This window comes from Dysidea avara, chromosome 8 (assembly GCF_963678975.1).
Source record: "Dysidea avara chromosome 8, odDysAvar1.4, whole genome shotgun sequence".
Taxonomy (NCBI): domain Eukaryota; kingdom Metazoa; phylum Porifera; class Demospongiae; order Dictyoceratida; family Dysideidae; genus Dysidea; species Dysidea avara.
Window position 1 is genome coordinate 21,937,649 of NC_089279.1, and position 17,884 is coordinate 21,955,532.

At 35.7% G+C, this 17,884-nt stretch overlaps 1 protein-coding gene and 1 long non-coding RNA gene across 3 annotated transcripts; one reads left to right on the forward strand and one right to left on the reverse strand.

The window, feature by feature from the left end:
* Positions 1–1,013: 1,013 nt before the first annotated feature.
* On the reverse strand, positions 1,014–1,736 carry LOC136263992 (uncharacterized). The gene is made up of 2 exons (XR_010704908.1): positions 1,266–1,736; positions 1,014–1,218 (listed from the first exon to the last, which is right to left on the reverse strand). It is a non-coding gene; the product is annotated as an uncharacterized lncRNA (long non-coding RNA).
* On the forward strand, positions 1,712–17,204 carry LOC136263991 (uncharacterized). Of its 2 annotated transcripts, none has more exons than XM_066058667.1 (7): positions 1,712–1,857; positions 7,495–7,941; positions 8,352–8,908; positions 12,019–12,074; positions 12,843–12,947; positions 14,910–15,247; positions 16,595–17,204. In XM_066058667.1, the coding sequence occupies exons 3-7, from the start codon at positions 8,673–8,675 to the stop codon at positions 16,988–16,990; spliced, it is 1,131 nt and encodes a 376-aa protein (XP_065914739.1). In that variant the 5' UTR covers positions 1,712–1,857; positions 7,495–7,941; positions 8,352–8,672; the 3' UTR covers positions 16,991–17,204. The 2 variants fall into 2 exon arrangements, with proteins under 2 accessions (XP_065914739.1, XP_065914738.1); XM_066058666.1 differs by having other exon boundaries at positions 7,509–7,941.
* Positions 17,205–17,884: the final 680 nt, after the last annotated feature.

The window sequence follows — 17,884 nt, forward strand, 5'->3', positions numbered from 1 at the left end:
AACAAAATTTTAGTGTCTATGCATTTTACAAACGGTTCTTGAAAGCAAGTAAGTCTATATTGTCAAGATCTTCCATATCTAAATTATTCCAGTCTGGTATTGATCTTGGTAAGAAAGAGTTACTATATCGATTTGTTCTGGCATACAACTGTAATAGCTTTTTATCTGCTTTACCAGTTAGGCACTGGAGGCAAAGCCTGTACAAGGTGTTTACCATGAGACAGGGAACCTAGACGAAAATTGTTGACTAATGTGAAACGGGACAAATACATAGAAGGGGTTTTAAAAAATCTATCCCTAGCCTGACTTTGATCTGCAGGCCACTCGGATACTGGCCAAGCGCCACACTCCACTGGACAATTTTTGAAGCGGAAGTACAACCTATTACAATGGTACCAATCACCTAAAAAATGTTTGCCAGTACTCCCATTTGTATATACACACATTTAAACTCTCAACAAATTAGGATACCCCTCTACTAAGGATACCTTTCCATGGTCCCATTTGTATTCTATTCAGTTCATCCCAAGGTGTTCATGCGATCACACCTAGTGCTTCATATGAAAAGAATTGTGGCCAATGAGATCCAAGTATTTTCACTGTATAGTACAACATTCACATTTGACTGCTAGATACATGTCCGATTAAAATGTGTGCTATACAACTATCAAATACTACACTTTACAAATCTGCTATAAGTATATAATGCTGGTCATACTGACTCATGCAAGCTCCCTGATTATCAACAGTAAGTCATATTATCAAAGAATATAATACCAGTGGAGTGTTTTCTCATCAAAATGTTTTTAAGGTCTATATGGTACTGTATCAAGGATGACATCACTGGATATCTCTTTGGATTAAACTTAACACTGAGTAACATAATTATATGGTTAGAATTTGTGCAATGCAGGTATCCATTCTGAGAGAGAAAAGATATCTAAACTGTTCAGTCTAATCGGACTTTATGTCTGTAGCACTAGTAACTGAGTCTAGTTAGTCAGCCACCACTGTACTGGAAGATACATACTAACGTATGAAACTTTCACAAACATACATTACTGTATGTATAACGATGTCACATAAGGTGATCATGCCACATTATATAAGCTACGTACATGGAAAAGTGATTACCAGTTCTGTATGTGTTCTTACAAATGCACAGTTAACCACTGCACACTAGTTACAATGCCTTAGTTACTTAACAAGCCATATTATCTGAAATGATGTACCCACTATACTGTTTGCTGAGGCAGCAGTTTCACCTCAAATGATGTTGTCTTTGTCTCAGAAATTCAGTTTACAGCACAACTCAGCATCTGTCTTATCAGGAGCTCCGGACTTTGTGAGCTCCCGGTCTCCGTCCCTATCCTTTAATAGTAAGATCAGATGGGCTGCACTGAATTGATCTGCCAGATTGAAACTTTACAAAATGTAGTATCTACGGTCTGTACATTCCACTCCTTGTCCTTACTCACAATGATTGTCACGAGTAACAATTTATGCTCACAACAAAGCCATGGAGAGTGGAAATTTGACTGAAATTATACCGCTTGCGAGAATCATGGCCATCGTCTTAAATTTCGTCAGAAGCATCTGTGGTTTCCTTTTCCTACTTCTTTTCTTTAAAATACACGAAACAACTTCACTGCAAAGACTGAATACGCCGGAGAATACGCCATGCGCATGGCATAGTAGCCCGTAGTAGCCCCATTCAAAATGGCGGCCGAAAAGTGGGCGTGGTTTTGGAAAGAGTCTATTAAGGAAAACCCACATTGCAGATAATCGAAGGAGCAACCGTCTTTCTCGTTCACGCAGTGTGGATCTAGAGTGAAAATCCTGAGCCGATCAGCAGAAGTAAGTAGACTTCATTTTACAGTAGCTATGTAAATACTAAATAGGGTATCTAGATGGACTATATACCACTCGACTCAGTAAACAAAATGACGCACCAAATACAATACTGCGCCATGCCACTGTGCATGGTGCAAGTGCTCGGTGGGTCATGTTGAACTAAGATCAATATGAGATCTACACTATATTAATTTTATTGCTGTGACTCGGTAGCAAGATTCCAGCGCCATCATTACAGAACCCAGCCACACTCATACCCACCGGGCGTCCCGCAAATTCACTTGTGAAATTTTCGAATTTCATTGTGATTTTTATAGCTTAATTTAATTATGACATTGATCATGTCAAAACATGCTATTTCATTCTGATTTCACCCTTACTAGTTCTTATGCACCTATCAATAGTAAGCCCCACTACCCCCCCTCCTGGGCGTACATGGGGGATTAGCTAGTGGGTGATTTGATCCGATTTGACCTTAAAAATTGTCCCAATAGTGGGGCATTTGACTGTTCGCACTTGCTTGATTTTATAAGCTATATGTACCTCCTGCAAGAATAACTTACTTTGCCAAAGTACACTACATGGGGATTTGACTACTCATCATGCCCCACGGGTGGGGAATTTGATTTTTGAAACAACCAAATCCCCACCTTTCCCCCACCCTTGTCCGGGAGGGGGGTGGTGGGGCATAATATTGATAACTTTTGGCTGAACTAGTCAATTGAAAAACCTCATCGACAGCCATTTTCCCTTTCCCTATACAAAATACATGTATTTTACAAAATGCAAAAGTACAAGTATTAGCACTCATAATCTCTACAGCACAATATACAACAAAAGAAAGCCCTTGAATTGCTCTATAAATGCCACCATAGTAACATTTATTCACTGTTGATTACAACATAATATGCACTCTATTGAAGAATTTAATTAGTCGGGTAGACAAACCCCGCAAGTACAACTTGTTACCCTCAACCAAATCAGCCAAACTTGATATCATACGATGTATTGGGGTTTATTGATTAAGAATCTCCACCTGAACTGAGTGGTTAAGTTGTTATTTTACAAAGGTGCATTACAAAAGTGCGAAAAAAGTGTATTAGTACACACCCTAATTTCACCATACTAGACTCCCTCCTGGTTTTTCCCTTTGTCCCAGCACACTCTATTTTATACTATGTGAATCACCTGTTATCAAGGAGTACGATGAACCGTATCTCATTTCTGTAAACCATAGTATGCAGAAGTTATGGGTCCCCTGGTCCCAGGTCCTCGGTCCCTGGGTCCACTGTTTTTACTTACCCGAAAATAGCAAGCTGCCTTACATGCAGAACCATGTTAATTTAATTAATAGTTTCAGTTCCATATTAAAGTTCTTACAATAACATTTGGAACTACTGTAATCATGAATTTTATCACCACTCATGACCTACAGCTATGTAGCATACCATGTGATGTAATAATAAAACCAGCACCACAAAAAACACACAAACAATGTTTCACAACATCAAATTTCAAACTGTTGTGTGATGAGCGCTAAATTTCATCAAAATCTTATGTCCATATGTGTAATGGCTGCCATGCAAGTAAGCAGTGTGATGAAGAAGAATGCAGAAAGATGGACAGACAGATATGTATAGACAGGCAGTTTTTAGCTACATATTATAGAAGCAAGCTTGTCAAATAACTGTAGTACATAGTCTAAACTCTTGCTAAAATCTACTGCCAGTAATAATATCTGTAGCAGTTAAAATAGTTTTGTAGTTGTAAATGTGGGGACCAACAATCACACAGTCAGTTAGAAGGTATGCGATGATGTATATGCTATGATCTGATCATGTTTTAAAACTTAATTATGAATGCATGTGTAGGATCCTGGGCCGGTCGGTACGACCCAGGTGGTAGTTGGTTAGCCTAGATAACTGATCATGAAGTATAAAACACATAATATGTACAGACAGGTTATAGCTACCATACAAGTACAGTCCCATGATGGTCATATGATGATTAGGTCAGGAATGTGTCTGATAGCCACATATGTGGTCAATATCCTACAGCATGTTTATGTAACAAGCCAGATTACTTTGTGTACACTACACTGTTTATGCTATCAATTGAACATGAATACATGTACTGTGTGTGGGTGTCTATAGCATTTATTCATTGTGTAACATTAGTAAGCCTTAAATCTATTAGCTAAACTACAAAAGAAAGGAAACATAAATCTAGCTGAACACACAATTATGTGACATGCTTAGCAAAATATAGTTTTCATTATTCTTTTTGTGCATTGAAAATACAATGTGGAAAAAAATGCTTGATACGAAAATTACTTACACACATGTTTTAATCATTTCATTAAGATTTGAATTGATATAGCATATATACAGTACCATCATATTCACCTGTTCATGGAGAGTAAGAATATCTTTGTTTCACCACTGTACTATAAAGCAAACACTACTAGTGTACCCATAAAGAAAACGTGAGTTACATCAAGAGCACATAATGATAAAATAATAAGATAAAGTGTCTTATGGAATAGACTCCCAAAACTCATCCCAAAAGGCACAGAGTCAAGTGATGATGCAACAAGCCAACGGGCTAAATACTTTTTAAAGAAGGTACTGATGTGCAGTCCCATTGACACCAATCAACAAGCCAGCTTTCCCTTGACTGTAAGTGATAAAATGAAACAAAAATATCCTGACAACTTGACTCAGAGGGCTATATTGAGAGTTGGACAGTCTCTTATTTTTATTACTAGACAAATGTTAAAAGCATGCTGGGGCAAGCCTTAGTTGTCTAAAAACTGATGTGGCATCTTGATGGGATTGTGGTATGGCTGGAGTTCAACTGTATTTGCATGAATAGTGTTTAATGTGTGTGTGTTTGTAGCTATACATACAGGAATGCTCAGGCTACTCTCTGCAGAGGTAGAGGAAGGTGAAAAAAGTTCAAGTTGGGAGGCTGAGTGGTTTGCCACTATATAGCTACATAATTGTGTGTGAAGTGTAGTCAGCATGCTTTTGGTAGGGCTTGCATGATAATTTTGAGTTATAGGTGCTGTAAGATTAATCTGGTGGCACTTTGATACACTCATAACTTCATGAAAAGGCCACTTAAAGTTTGAGGTGGGGTACTTTAAGCAGTCAGTTGTTATGCCCCTGTTATCAATTTGAGAGATAAACACTGGGTGAAGGTAGTTAGCTACTTCTGCTGTGACTAGTAATTTTTGTAGACTGGCATGCATTTGTATAACATCAGTACGGTACAGCTGTACGTAGTACTGTAGCTACTTTAATTAGAACATAGCTTCATCGTCTCCTTCAATAAACAGTTCTGACACAGAAGAGGGAGTGCCTTTAGTCATCCAATGCAATGAAAAAAAGGCTTCATCTTCTCCTTCATTGAACAGTTTTGGCCTAGGAGAGGGAGTGCCTTCAGTCATCCACTGTGAGGCTTCAAACGCTCAGGAATGTGATGCTTGTACCACGGTTGAACCAACTATGAACAGTGTGGGACTTTATGTGTTTGTTACTAGTATTAATATTAGTATTTAGTATTTGTGTTACAGGTGAAGAAGACTCAAGGAACCTGTAAAGCCTGATCTGTACAAAAAGAATTTAACAAATTTGCAATTACATAGCAAAAACTTAAATACAAAATAATTAACTAATTAATAATCATACAATAAAGTAGACCAGCTACTGTCGAGAAAAAATTTAAAATCATTAAGTGTGGGTGCATTAACTATGTGATTGGATAAACTGTTCCAGTCATTGGTGGCTTGTACAGTGAAAAAGTAGATCTCACTCTTGATGATGCTTGAGGGTTAAATAACTTGTAATTGCGACCCCTAGTTGTTGATAAAGTTGCAGTAGTAAACAAACACTACAATAAAATGTGTATTTGTGCATATGTGATGAACTCTAAATGTGATGCGCATTTAATGTACTTCAGTGAGGTATATGATGTGTAGGAGATGATACCATAAATCGGGAAATTTTCGTTCAAGATAATTTAGTTTAAAAATAAATTCGATGTGTTATATTTTCGCAGACAGTCCAAGTGACGAAAATATTTTACCAGCGAATTTTTCTGTACAGCAAATAATTTCGTGCGCTAAGCAGAAATGAGCATGCAAGCATAGATTATTATATATAGCTATGCCAGTGTATATAATCTATGGTGCAAGACATTGAACAGGTAATTGTGATGGATGCCCAGCTATGACGGAGGTTAGTCTTGACCAGCGTACTCCTTATACTGATTACCTTGCTCTTAGTATCAAAATGTAGCCAGATACTGTAGCTACATTCAGTGTAAATTTCAAGCAATTAGATGCCATGATCAAAAAGTTATGAAGCTTTAAAATTCAAAAAAATGGGTCAAATTTGTGCGTGGAAAAGGTACCTTTTTGCAAATCCAGTCACATTTATTAACAGATTTGAACTAGAGTTTTCATTTATAAAGTAGAAATTAAGTGAGATGTTCAGCCAAGAGGTTTAGTGGTTAAGGATGTGGGTATTAGGTATGGAGGTCCCTGGTTTGAACTCTGTTAGAATTTTGTGCACCTTTTTACGTCACAGTGACTGCTCTATTAAAGTATCTCAATGCTGTGATTTTAAACTTGTTTGGTTTTTGCTTTATAACTTTGTAGCTGTAATTCTATTGCTGTTCAAACTATCAAAAGGCACTGCTACCATGATCAGCCTATGTACACACCAATTTTCAAGTTATTTCCATGCTCGGTTTACTGTAGCCATGACAGAAGTTTGATGTTTTTTTTGTGAATAAATGTTCATAACTCCTTGGATATTCATCAGATTCATAACAAATTTGCTACATGAATCCACCTTTATATGCTCTTCATTTGTGCCCAAGATTGAGGCAATCAAATTACAACTTTACATTTTATAGCAATTTTTACAAGTGTGTGAGAGTAAATCGAAGCCCCATAGCCTCCGTATGGCGTAAGAAGAAAAAATGAAGAAATTAAAATGAAAATATGAACACCCATATCTCGCAAATGGCTGTTGCAAATTTATTGTGTTGTGTACCCTTCCTGGCAGACAGCTATAATAGTGCAAAAATAGTGTGCTTTGGAGAAGGGGCCATGGAGCTATTCATGCATGAAGAGGCTGTTTTCTTACTTCCTGTCAATATACTTATGGTGTGGTACACTAGCATTTTTGGCTGCACGACACACTGCCATGTGTCTTGATTTGAGAAAATATAAACTAGTAGGGTTTCATTCAGCAGGACACATATACGTATGTTTATTGAGCTAGGATACTATCATTTCATGGTAAGATAGTACATTATGTCATCTAAAATTCAGAGCAGCACAGGTATATAGTTACGCAAAATGTGAATCTTTTAATAGTAGAACTGTTAGACTAAATTCTTGGTTGTGTTTTTCATGAATCAGAATATCATGATAAAGTATAACTAGCAGTGTTGATATATTGATTAAACCACCAGGACTGGGTGTATTCTTACTATACAGAGTGTGTATGATGTGAAGTGCTAGAGAGGTATTTATATAGCCATGTAATGTCCTAAATTGTGACTAGTTTGTTTAGTACAAGAAGTATACATGTACCTATCATAGCTGTGATGATTTATATACTACAGCCCTTCATGTACAGGTGTTGCACTGGTACTACCATGAGTGAAACATTTGATAGTGACATTAATGTCACACAAGTATCAGAAATCAGCAATGATCTTGAGGTTGTAAATGAGACTGGATTTGATGCTCCAACACCGTGTAATAGGAATGAACCATGTAAAGTTGACATAAAAGTTCCGATGGACTCCATATCTGTGAGCTATGAGGATAAATACAAAGAAAACTCCAACTATGTGATGACTCACAGCCCTAGAACAGTTGTTTCTTTTACACCAACTCAAGTTTCTAAAGTTTTGAAGTGTCGTTTGGTGGTAACCTTCATATTTATCATCTGCACAGTGATAGCATTGTACCAAATTCCAATTACTTTGTTCTGTACAACTATTCATCCAAAACTTTCTGACTCAGATATTACTGATTATGTGGATTTTAAAAGCTGCTCTGTTACTGTTAGTGAATCATTACTGTATACAATAATAATAATAATAATAGCACTTGTATGACTGATATCATGACTTCATAGTATATATATACTTAGGTATAGTTTGGCATTGTAGATAATTTTATGCCACTCACTTTTGGTGAGTTTAGCAATCCTTACTGAAAAGGGAGTGTTGGTGAACTCATCAAAAAGCAAGTGGCGTAAAAGAGAATATAGTACATGCAGGTCTAATATTATTATTGACAGTCTACATTATAATAATTATCATTTTTGATTGAACAATTTTTATTGCTTTTTCTGCTGTTGTTAAGTTTTTTGTCAATAAACATTTTAACTATAATTTTAAAATATGAATTTTTGTGCCTCTTTGAATTCAGATTAGCATTATGTCTTTTTACTGTATGTATGTTTGTTTAGCTTGATCCCTCAGAGGAGCAAACTGTTGAATTATTACTGGAAAAATGTAACAATACAATGACAGGGTTTGGTGATGATCTAGATTGTAATGAATCAGTAATTACAGGACTATCAGTAATTTTTGCTGTTGGATGGTATATGGAGAACACAGAGTGTTATTATGACTCGCTGTCTTTTTTCTGCAATGCAATACTTCTATTGTGTAATGGTAATAGTTCTTCAGTAGACCTGAGTGAAGAGTGTGAAGAAGTTTGAGACAACAAATGTGCTTCTGCATGGAGAATAGCAGACAGTTTTTTCAGTGAGACTGTTCCAGATTGTATGAGTTATAATGAGGATGGAAATCTGACATTTTCAAAAGCCCCTTCCCTTCCATGCCCAAGCGACTATGATCATTTTTGTGGCTCAACATGTCTACCAGTGTGTGATGGACACTACTTGCTCACAGAAAACTCCCTAAGTCTTGCCTTTTACGTTTTAGCTATTATCACTGCAACTATTAGTTTAATTGGAGGAGTGATCACTTTGATAGCTTGTTATTACAACCAACATAAAATGTAAGTTTCGACTTGTGTATTGTATTCTTGAACCTCCTTGTTTTATTGCACTGTGAGATATTATATTATGCACTTAACTTTAACACTTTTTAATAAAAGAATACATGAGAGTAGTACGTTTCATGATTTATAATAGCTAGACATTGAAACACAGGGTTCTACGGAATATAGTAACCCGAAGGGCCCTGTGCTGTGGCACATGAGTGAAGTGAGGGCACTACTACAGGGCCTGAGAGTTTTTAAAATTCCGTGGAACCCTGTGTTTCGATGTCTAACTAATTTAGACCACAACTTAGGTTGTACCTTCACTGCTGCTTGTTCCACCTTCATAGCTGCTTGTGACATGAGAAATGTAGCGTTCATTTATAGAAACAAACCCAGTACACCCTCTATAACTTGTAACGGAACTTGCTATCCAGTTAAACGCCTATGCATTGCTAATGTTACAGGCACGTAATTGCCGTGTTTTGTATCGCCTCAGAAACAGAGACATAAACAAGAGATCTACAAGATTTAGACACCTATAATGAAATTCAAGTTTTTCACCTTGCTGGTCTAAACATATTTAGAGCAAATACTATCTTGTTGGCTAAACAAAGTAGCCAAACAAGTGTAGAGATGTGGATATCAAATGTTTGTTACAAAAATGATATGCAGATGTAGTATATCATAAAGCTACTATTGAGATTTTGTATAGGACATGACATTGATATTAATTTTAGTAGAAGGATGCTGTATTAGAACACATGCTTGATTGCTCTATTAGAGTATCTCAGTCTAATAACAAAATTCATAAGAGGACTTTCATGTTACCCCAGTAAATCCTTCCCTGAGAAGTTTAATGTTAAAGTAAAGTAGGGTTCCAGCAACAAAATGTAAAAAAAAACAAAAAAAATGAATGATGGTAGATAGACTAAGTCGGAAAAATCCCTGCATTGGTACCACTATTCTTTCAGTGCCAAAATAACTATTTCCCCACATAGCGGTACGTATACCATCATTCATATTTCTTATTTCACTACTATTAATTATCACTGGAACCATACTCACTTTTGTGTTTATAACATTGTAAGTGCAGCTACACGTATCTACTCCCTCTTAAGCACTTCAAATAGTGTTGTAGTGTACTATATGCTCCTCTAAGGAAAGTGGCGATATGAAAAATTAGTACCTTGGTATGGTTTCCTTTGTACGAATAAGAAGACAACCATGTCATTGAAGATAAAAGGAATGGTGAAGCGCAGACACTTGTTGGAATCAGAAAATAAACATTTCACTTGTGACTTTGATATTGTGGCATGAAATGGTGGCTGTGCGTTGCTTCATTTGGGGTATAGCCTAGTGACTATGCTCAGGTAGGCAGGTGGCAGGCAGGCAAGTGGGCGAGTAGTAGTAACCCTGCTGAACAGTACTACTGTACTGTTTGATAAATTGTTGTGCTGTACAAGTGTGAGTGTATACAGCTAGTCTGCTTTTTTGGTCATGAGGCAGGGACATATTCAGGAATTTTCAACAGTGGTTAAGTGGTTTGGGTGGTAAGTTATAGGTGCAAGGGTCTGCTCCCAGCTGCAGCCTGACAGACTATGTACATTCAAATGTGTCAAGATTTACGATTTTATGGATTACAAACTATTTTTAATAATAGACTTGGTTCCGTTAAAGTCCCGCATGGCATTTATGGCTTGTCAGGCATTGAAAATAGTCATCCAAATTATCCAGTTGAAATGAATAACTCTAGATTTAACTGCATAATTTTACTAAGTCTTACATTTATATTATTCTTTTATCATATTTTGTTATGAATGCTCTATTAGAGTAGTTTGACTGCTTTATTAGAATGCTCTATTAGAGTATGTCGATCTTTATAAAGATCTTCAATATCTACCCTTGCTCTCCTTTAATCCATTTTTGAGTCCTCTGTGGGGGTAGGCTAGCCTTACCTTATCACCACCCAGCCAGCTTGTCTTTAAAATGACTTTCCAAATCGTATGTCAATAGAAAAATACACAAGACGGCAGAGAGGTAGAGCATTATCTAGTTTATTGTACTGTATTTACATGCATGTTACAATTTCTGGCTTAGAAATATTTTTATCCAAAAAATGAAAACCCTAAAATTCAACACTTTGAATAATTTCCTTCTCGCTAATAAATCTGTGGACTTATGGATATATGCATTCTATTAGAGTATCTGTTCTTAAAACCTTTGCAAAAAGGCTCATGTTTCCCCTGTAGATTCTTCTGTAAAAATAAAAGTAAGGTTTTCAAGCTACCATAATTTTTGCTCTGTACTACACCTGTTACTCATTTACTTTTTTGTGCTGCCGAACTATTCCTCGTGTAAGCAATATCTAAATTTCAAAGGAACTTTCCTGAAATTTTGGAAACCCATCCCTCTAGCCTGAAATACAAGCCATGATAAAAGATAAAACATGATTTATTAAGTCTATCAGTGTGTGTGTGATTATTTTATTAGAATTTCTGACTGCCTGTTGAGTATCAATCTTCAACCAAAGTGCACTAAAATTAATATTGTTTCCAATGCCTGCATTATTCCAACACACACTGTAGCTAGGCACCGGTCGATTATGCCAGCATAATTTAAAACATAATAGGTGACCAAAAGCATCAAGCATGATGCCAGCATAATAGGGACGATATTTTGAAAATTTAATTAACATGCGCAATACGCGTGTCTGAAAGAAAGCAAATATTCACTGCCAATAGTATTATTAGTGCATTTCATGTTTATAAAAACACGTAATATAACTTATTAATCCATTTCTTTGTTGGTTATTCACACTTTGCAGAAATAAGTCTAATAGAGCAGTCACTTACTCTAATACAGCAGTCAGGAAAGGCTGATATACTGTAATAAAACAGTCAGTTCTAGAGCATAATCTTGATTTTGAAAGCATAATTTTGAGCATAATAGGTTTAATTTTTGAGCAATGCTCAAAAGCATAATAGGTAAAATTTTGGGCATAATAGGCCGGAGCCTAACTGGAATAATCTCTAAGTAATAATACTTATGCTGTAACTCCCTTGACTTGATGTGATGGTAGTCAGTATGACTGATGCTTGTATTAATGATATAACATCTGATTTCAGATTGCAGTTTCCTCAGATATTCATTCTATACAATACTTCAATATTGATTATATTTGGTAAGTGTACAGAATGTTATTTAAACACTTTTACCGTAGATGTAATGTATATATTTCAACACTGTTTTACAGTTTAGTCATACATAGTTTGTCCTATTGGTGTTATGATACCTATAATAATGGTAGAAGTTGTCACTATTGTGCATCTCATGATGTGGTTTTTGCATCCCTGTGAAAGAACATGTAGACAGAATTATTTAGTGTCAGAACAGTTTGCATGATTAGTGGTTCTATGTGTGAGATTGTTAATATTACGTCAACAGTTATGGAAAGTTGAAAATACTTATTGTGCTACTGACAGAGATTTTGGTATGATTGGCTGTCACTGCACACTAATGTAAAATTTGCAATTGTCATTTTCAAGTGAAAGTTGAGTGTGTTGTTTACAGTTTTTGCTATAAAATTAGTGATAAAGTTTAGACTGATATTATTGGTGGTGTTAAATGGATATACATGTATATTATGTATGTGCTATAGTGAGGATGTACTATGACTATGTGTGTATAGGACTTTTTACAGTGGCAGATACAGGGTCTAAAAATAATTATCATTTAGGTGCTGTTTTGCTTCAAAACTTTTTGCAAACACCTGGATCAACTGTTTTGGAGTGATTCACTATAGATCTATGTAGCTATAGGCCACTGTGCTATAAGACTGAGTTAACACAGTTATTGAAAACTTCCTGAACCTGAAACCCCCTCTGAAAATTCCTAGATCCGCCACTGTTTTGTATTGTGTTTTATGTACGTATTGCGCATTTCATTTCAGTGGTCATAGAAAATCTACCAGTTGTAGTGGGGAAGTCATTAGTTTGCTCAGATAGAGACTACTGGATAGCAGACAATGAACCAACCAACTTCTGTCAAGCTCAAGGTTGGTGAACATGCATTAATGCAGCTTATGTACAAATCAGAAGGAGTAGTTTTGCTACAATTTTATTCCACTTGGTATCTCAATCTCAGCAGAAATAGAGCATCTACAATTTGAATATCAAGAATGCATCTTGTACACCTAAGTGCTATTAATCACTAATCAGGGGCTCAAAAAGGGCTAGTTGTGGCCCAAAAGCTAGTTATAAATGACTTCTGGCTAGTTGTAAATGGTGATTGAGCTAGTTATAAAAACAACTTAGAGACAAAAATAGCCAGATACACCACAGAAAAGTACAAACTCAAAGTTATATATACTTATGTGTTGTAAATCTTTACTCTTTTACAATTTACTATGAGGATTTGACTATCAAAAGGAACCTCAAGACCCAATTTTGAGATAGCCCGGCATTTTTAAAAAATCATCCATTTCATGGTCTACTCTTTGATTAAAATTGCCTTACATTCCAAAATTTTCTTTCTTACAGTCCATTATAAAATAAAATTGCCTTTACCCTAACTACACACATACATGCAAGCCTAATTTTATTTGATTTTAAATTTTGTCCCTTCAGCTTGCTATTTTCTTAAATTACTTCAAGATCTGAATTATTTCTCTAAAATTGCTTCCAGATTCCCTTGGGGAGTATGCCCAGGCCCCACAAGCTAAGTAGTCAGAAATTCCTATAGTTTTCCTCTTTACTGGCACTTTCTTCTCTTTACTTTAACTGCTTGGACAATCATGGCAATATCATGGCAATATGCAGCACAGAAAGTACTTACTTCAAACACTATGTGTACCCCACCCCCACCCTCATCTCAGATTATGGCTAGTTGTGAAAAAAAAGATTTTTAAGCCACTGCTATTAACACAGAGGTCTACATGTAGCTATAGCTAAACCCCATTGCCAATAAGCTGCATATACCCATAATAAAACCTCACATTCAATTTTCCATGCAGAGTTTCTTCAATACATGTGAATGATCTGTTAGGATATATTTAGCTGCAATAATTATACAGTTTTCTTGCTGCACAGTCAAATTCAATGTTTTACCTTACTAGTAAGTTGATGAAAAAGAACACTAGACTAGTTTGCTCTAAATATTTAGCAGCTATGTTATCACTACAAATGCTGGAAATTGGCAGGAAGACATCCTAATAGAACAGAAAAATACTGTAATAGTGATTTTTTGATTGACTTATTAATTTTACCCAACATTTCTTAAGTAAAGAAATAAGTTTTTGATACACACACCTTTCTGTGCTGTTTGTACCCATAATTTTACACAATTTAATTGTTTTCCCAGAACTGTTTTCCCAGAACTGTTAGCCCTATAAAACCTGAACTTAAAAAAGACTATAGCTTATCTGATCGCAGTTCCTTATCAGGTAGTTATCATAATAAAATTTGTATAGGTAATCACACACATATGAGTGCAATTTTGGCTGTTACGAGTACAATTATTCCATAATTGCACGAAAATTTGTGTAATTGCCTACTAATCACATAGTGACCACCCTTCATGGTTTGTAGTACACATCTATCCAGTTCTATGTGGCCAATAACTTCTACCAGGTGATTACATCATTCTTCTTTTTATTACATCTTTTGTTGTTGTACTTAAAAGGATTCACATGTCAGCAATTTTGATTGGCTACTCAAAATGTCTGCATTTTTTACACTTAAAAGGCTTCTATTATCAGCTTATTTGATTGGTTATTCATTATATCACTTTCTTGTTGCACTTAAAAGGCTTCTATGATTCTGCTATTTAATTGGCTACTTTACAGTGCAATTACAGAAACAAGTCATGTGATTTGGGATTAATTGCACTCCTACTACGTATTAGGACTAATGTATGGCAAACTAAATCACTATGTGATTAGTGCAGTAATCATGAGAGCAAATAATTGTGCAACACTATTAATTACGTAACATAGTGTTTTACTTTTGTTATCATACAGGTTTTCTACTTCAGTTTGGATATGGATTGATTTTTGGATTTTGGTACTTTCATCTGCTACATCTTTATCTATTCTTGTCCTTTCCATTTGAAACTAAACAACTACTGGACTCATCATCATGCAGGAGAATGATTCACATCACTGAAGTGACCATAGTACTACTAGTCAGTGTAATTTCTCCAATAATTACCCTCACTGTATCACAATATGAAAGTAATGAATACTATTGTTATCCTCAATCTCCTACTGTTTTGTTTTATGGTGAAATTTTACCATCTCTACTTAAACTTTGTATTGGTCTTGTATTAATTTTACTTTCATTAAGACTTCTCAGAAAAGTAAGTTTGCATAGACTATGGTTTTAAATAATGTATAAAAGATGTATGTGTGCATTAATTCATCTACACTGTACATGTTACTTACATACAAGTATAAGGAAAAATTAGTAATTTTAAGTTCAATGAGGGATCATAGAAATAAGAAGTAGGGAAACAAGGGAGGTCATCTACACCTGCAGATATACTAGTAGACATTGTTATTCCCTACTTCAGCCTGTACTCATGACTGAATTAGGGATTAAATGTTCACCTAGTATATCTGCAGGTGTAGTGACTTCTCTTGCTTTTCTACTTTTTATTTCTGTGATCTCTAATCGAACTTAAAATTCCTAGTTTTTCCTTATACTTGTTTGTTTACTTTTTTGTAACATTATTATGACTGGTGAAGACATGTATACCGCATCAACAGAAAGGATGGTGCCAGAGTTAATGTTTCATCTGAACGGGCCCCAGGTATCAATTACTGACTCATAGCCATTATGCTTCGCTATCAGCTATGTTCACCCCGTTATACAGCGCTATAAATGAAGAACAGTAGGAAAAGCACCTCTGAAATCAATCCAGTCACCAAGAAAAATATGGACAATTCATGAATTCCAACTATACTCGAGATTGAACAGTGGCCATTACTACATTACGCTTCACCTTCATCTATGTCAGTCCGTTACACAGTGTTACAAATGAAGAACAGTATGAGAAGCTTCTCTGTAATCAATTCAGTCGCTACAGAAAATACAGGCAAGATACCAACACAGCCACAGGGGAGCTGCATCGTGCTATCGCAATTTGACACCTTGCCAGTGTTGTTAGCAAATATAACTGGAACACAAAGGAGGACAAAGGCAAGTCCATGATACGTGTATTGTACATACTACACAGTTGGTGAAAAGGCACATCTTGGGACGAAGTGACGTCGAAAAGTGAAGAAATCTAGCCCATAGCTATATCCATTGTCGAGTTGTGCTTGGCTGAAGGCATCAGTTAGTCAGAATAAAATTCTGTTAAATAAATTTTTTTTTAAATTCCATAGAAACATTTTGGAAGGGTTTGAGATTGGTCTGAAGACAATTTTGGGCTTGGTGTGTCTAACCAATACTGCCAAGTTGTCATGAAGGTAAATTGAGGCTGCATGGTTTTGGGTGATATTTTTGGCTGGAAAAAGCCCAGTCTGCATGACCCCTACTATACACTACTACAATACTGTATGATAAAATATACATACAATACTCTGCCAATGACACCAATGGTGCCAGATGTATGGCTATAAAGTTTGACAAAATGCGTGCTCCTATGCAGTGCAATCACAGTATATATATAATTTATTACATATACATGTTACTTTGTTAGGAACATCATTGGGAGTCAAGCAACATCAATATTTTCAGGGTGTTTTGTCTGGGGTATTCAGTTCCAGAACTCAAATTGACACTATTGTTTTGTTACTATGCTGTAAACTACCTGGTGTACCTCATTGCACTAATTGTGCACTTGTATGTTATAACTGGTCCTGGTGTAAACTACTTATTTTTATATAAGTTTTGTTCAGCTGGAGGCTACAAAGAAGAATGTGAAATTTACAAAGAGAAAGCTGAAGACTCATATATACCATCAACTATTATGAGTATACTATCTGTTATATTATTCTCAATGATCAGCTTCAGTCACCTGATGTATATAGTACACATTCAAACTGTGAAACATGCCATAAAAAATAGACTTAAATCTTGGCACTGCATGAAATAGCTGTATATGTGATATCACTATTTATATTCAATGTGACTAGTGTAAGCATTGCAATATCACACATACACCTGCACCTGTCTTAAATACTTTCTTTATCTATTTTGTCTGAATACATTGTACATATGTACTGTAGAATGTGTCACAGAATGTATGAAATGTCAACTGTTGTACATACAATAACATTTTGTAATGCTAATACAAGAGAATGATGGTGTGCAAGGAAATTAAATCTCTTTTGCCAAGATACAAGTGTTGTGGTGCTCCAGAGTCTATGGAGACAGCTATATGGTCTGGTTATAATACATTCATGGAACAAGAGTATTAATTTTTTGCCAATTTTGTATGATGCAACAGTATAATGAAGCAGTACATTTTACAGTTGCGTGCTGGACTGTACCTTTTCTCATAACATTGATGGAGACTTTTGAATATCCTTCATATTTCTCAACAGCCACGCTAAAATATTATGTGCAGCAAAAATTATACACATTCATATATATAATTTATGCTAAAAATAGGCTACAAGCTGATGCGGCTACTCTCCTCTTGCATGTAAATCTGAGTGTACTGTGGCATAGACACTTAAAAAAATAATGATCAGTGATGCCTGCTCCCAAAGTATCCCAATTATCATGTAAACTGAGTCAACTGACATGGAAAATTAGATAAGGTTGGTCCTATGGTATCCTTATTACACGGGTTTTACTATACTACTTATGCTGACATGATTTGATGCAAATTAGAATAACTGTTGTGCTTCAATTAGCTAATCAGAATACATGCACCATTTATGTATATAAGTATATATACACATTGCATCTCTCTTTTTACAATGCCAGACCACTGTTACTGTTAACTTAATTATTTGTATGGATTTGCAAAACAGGTCTCCCA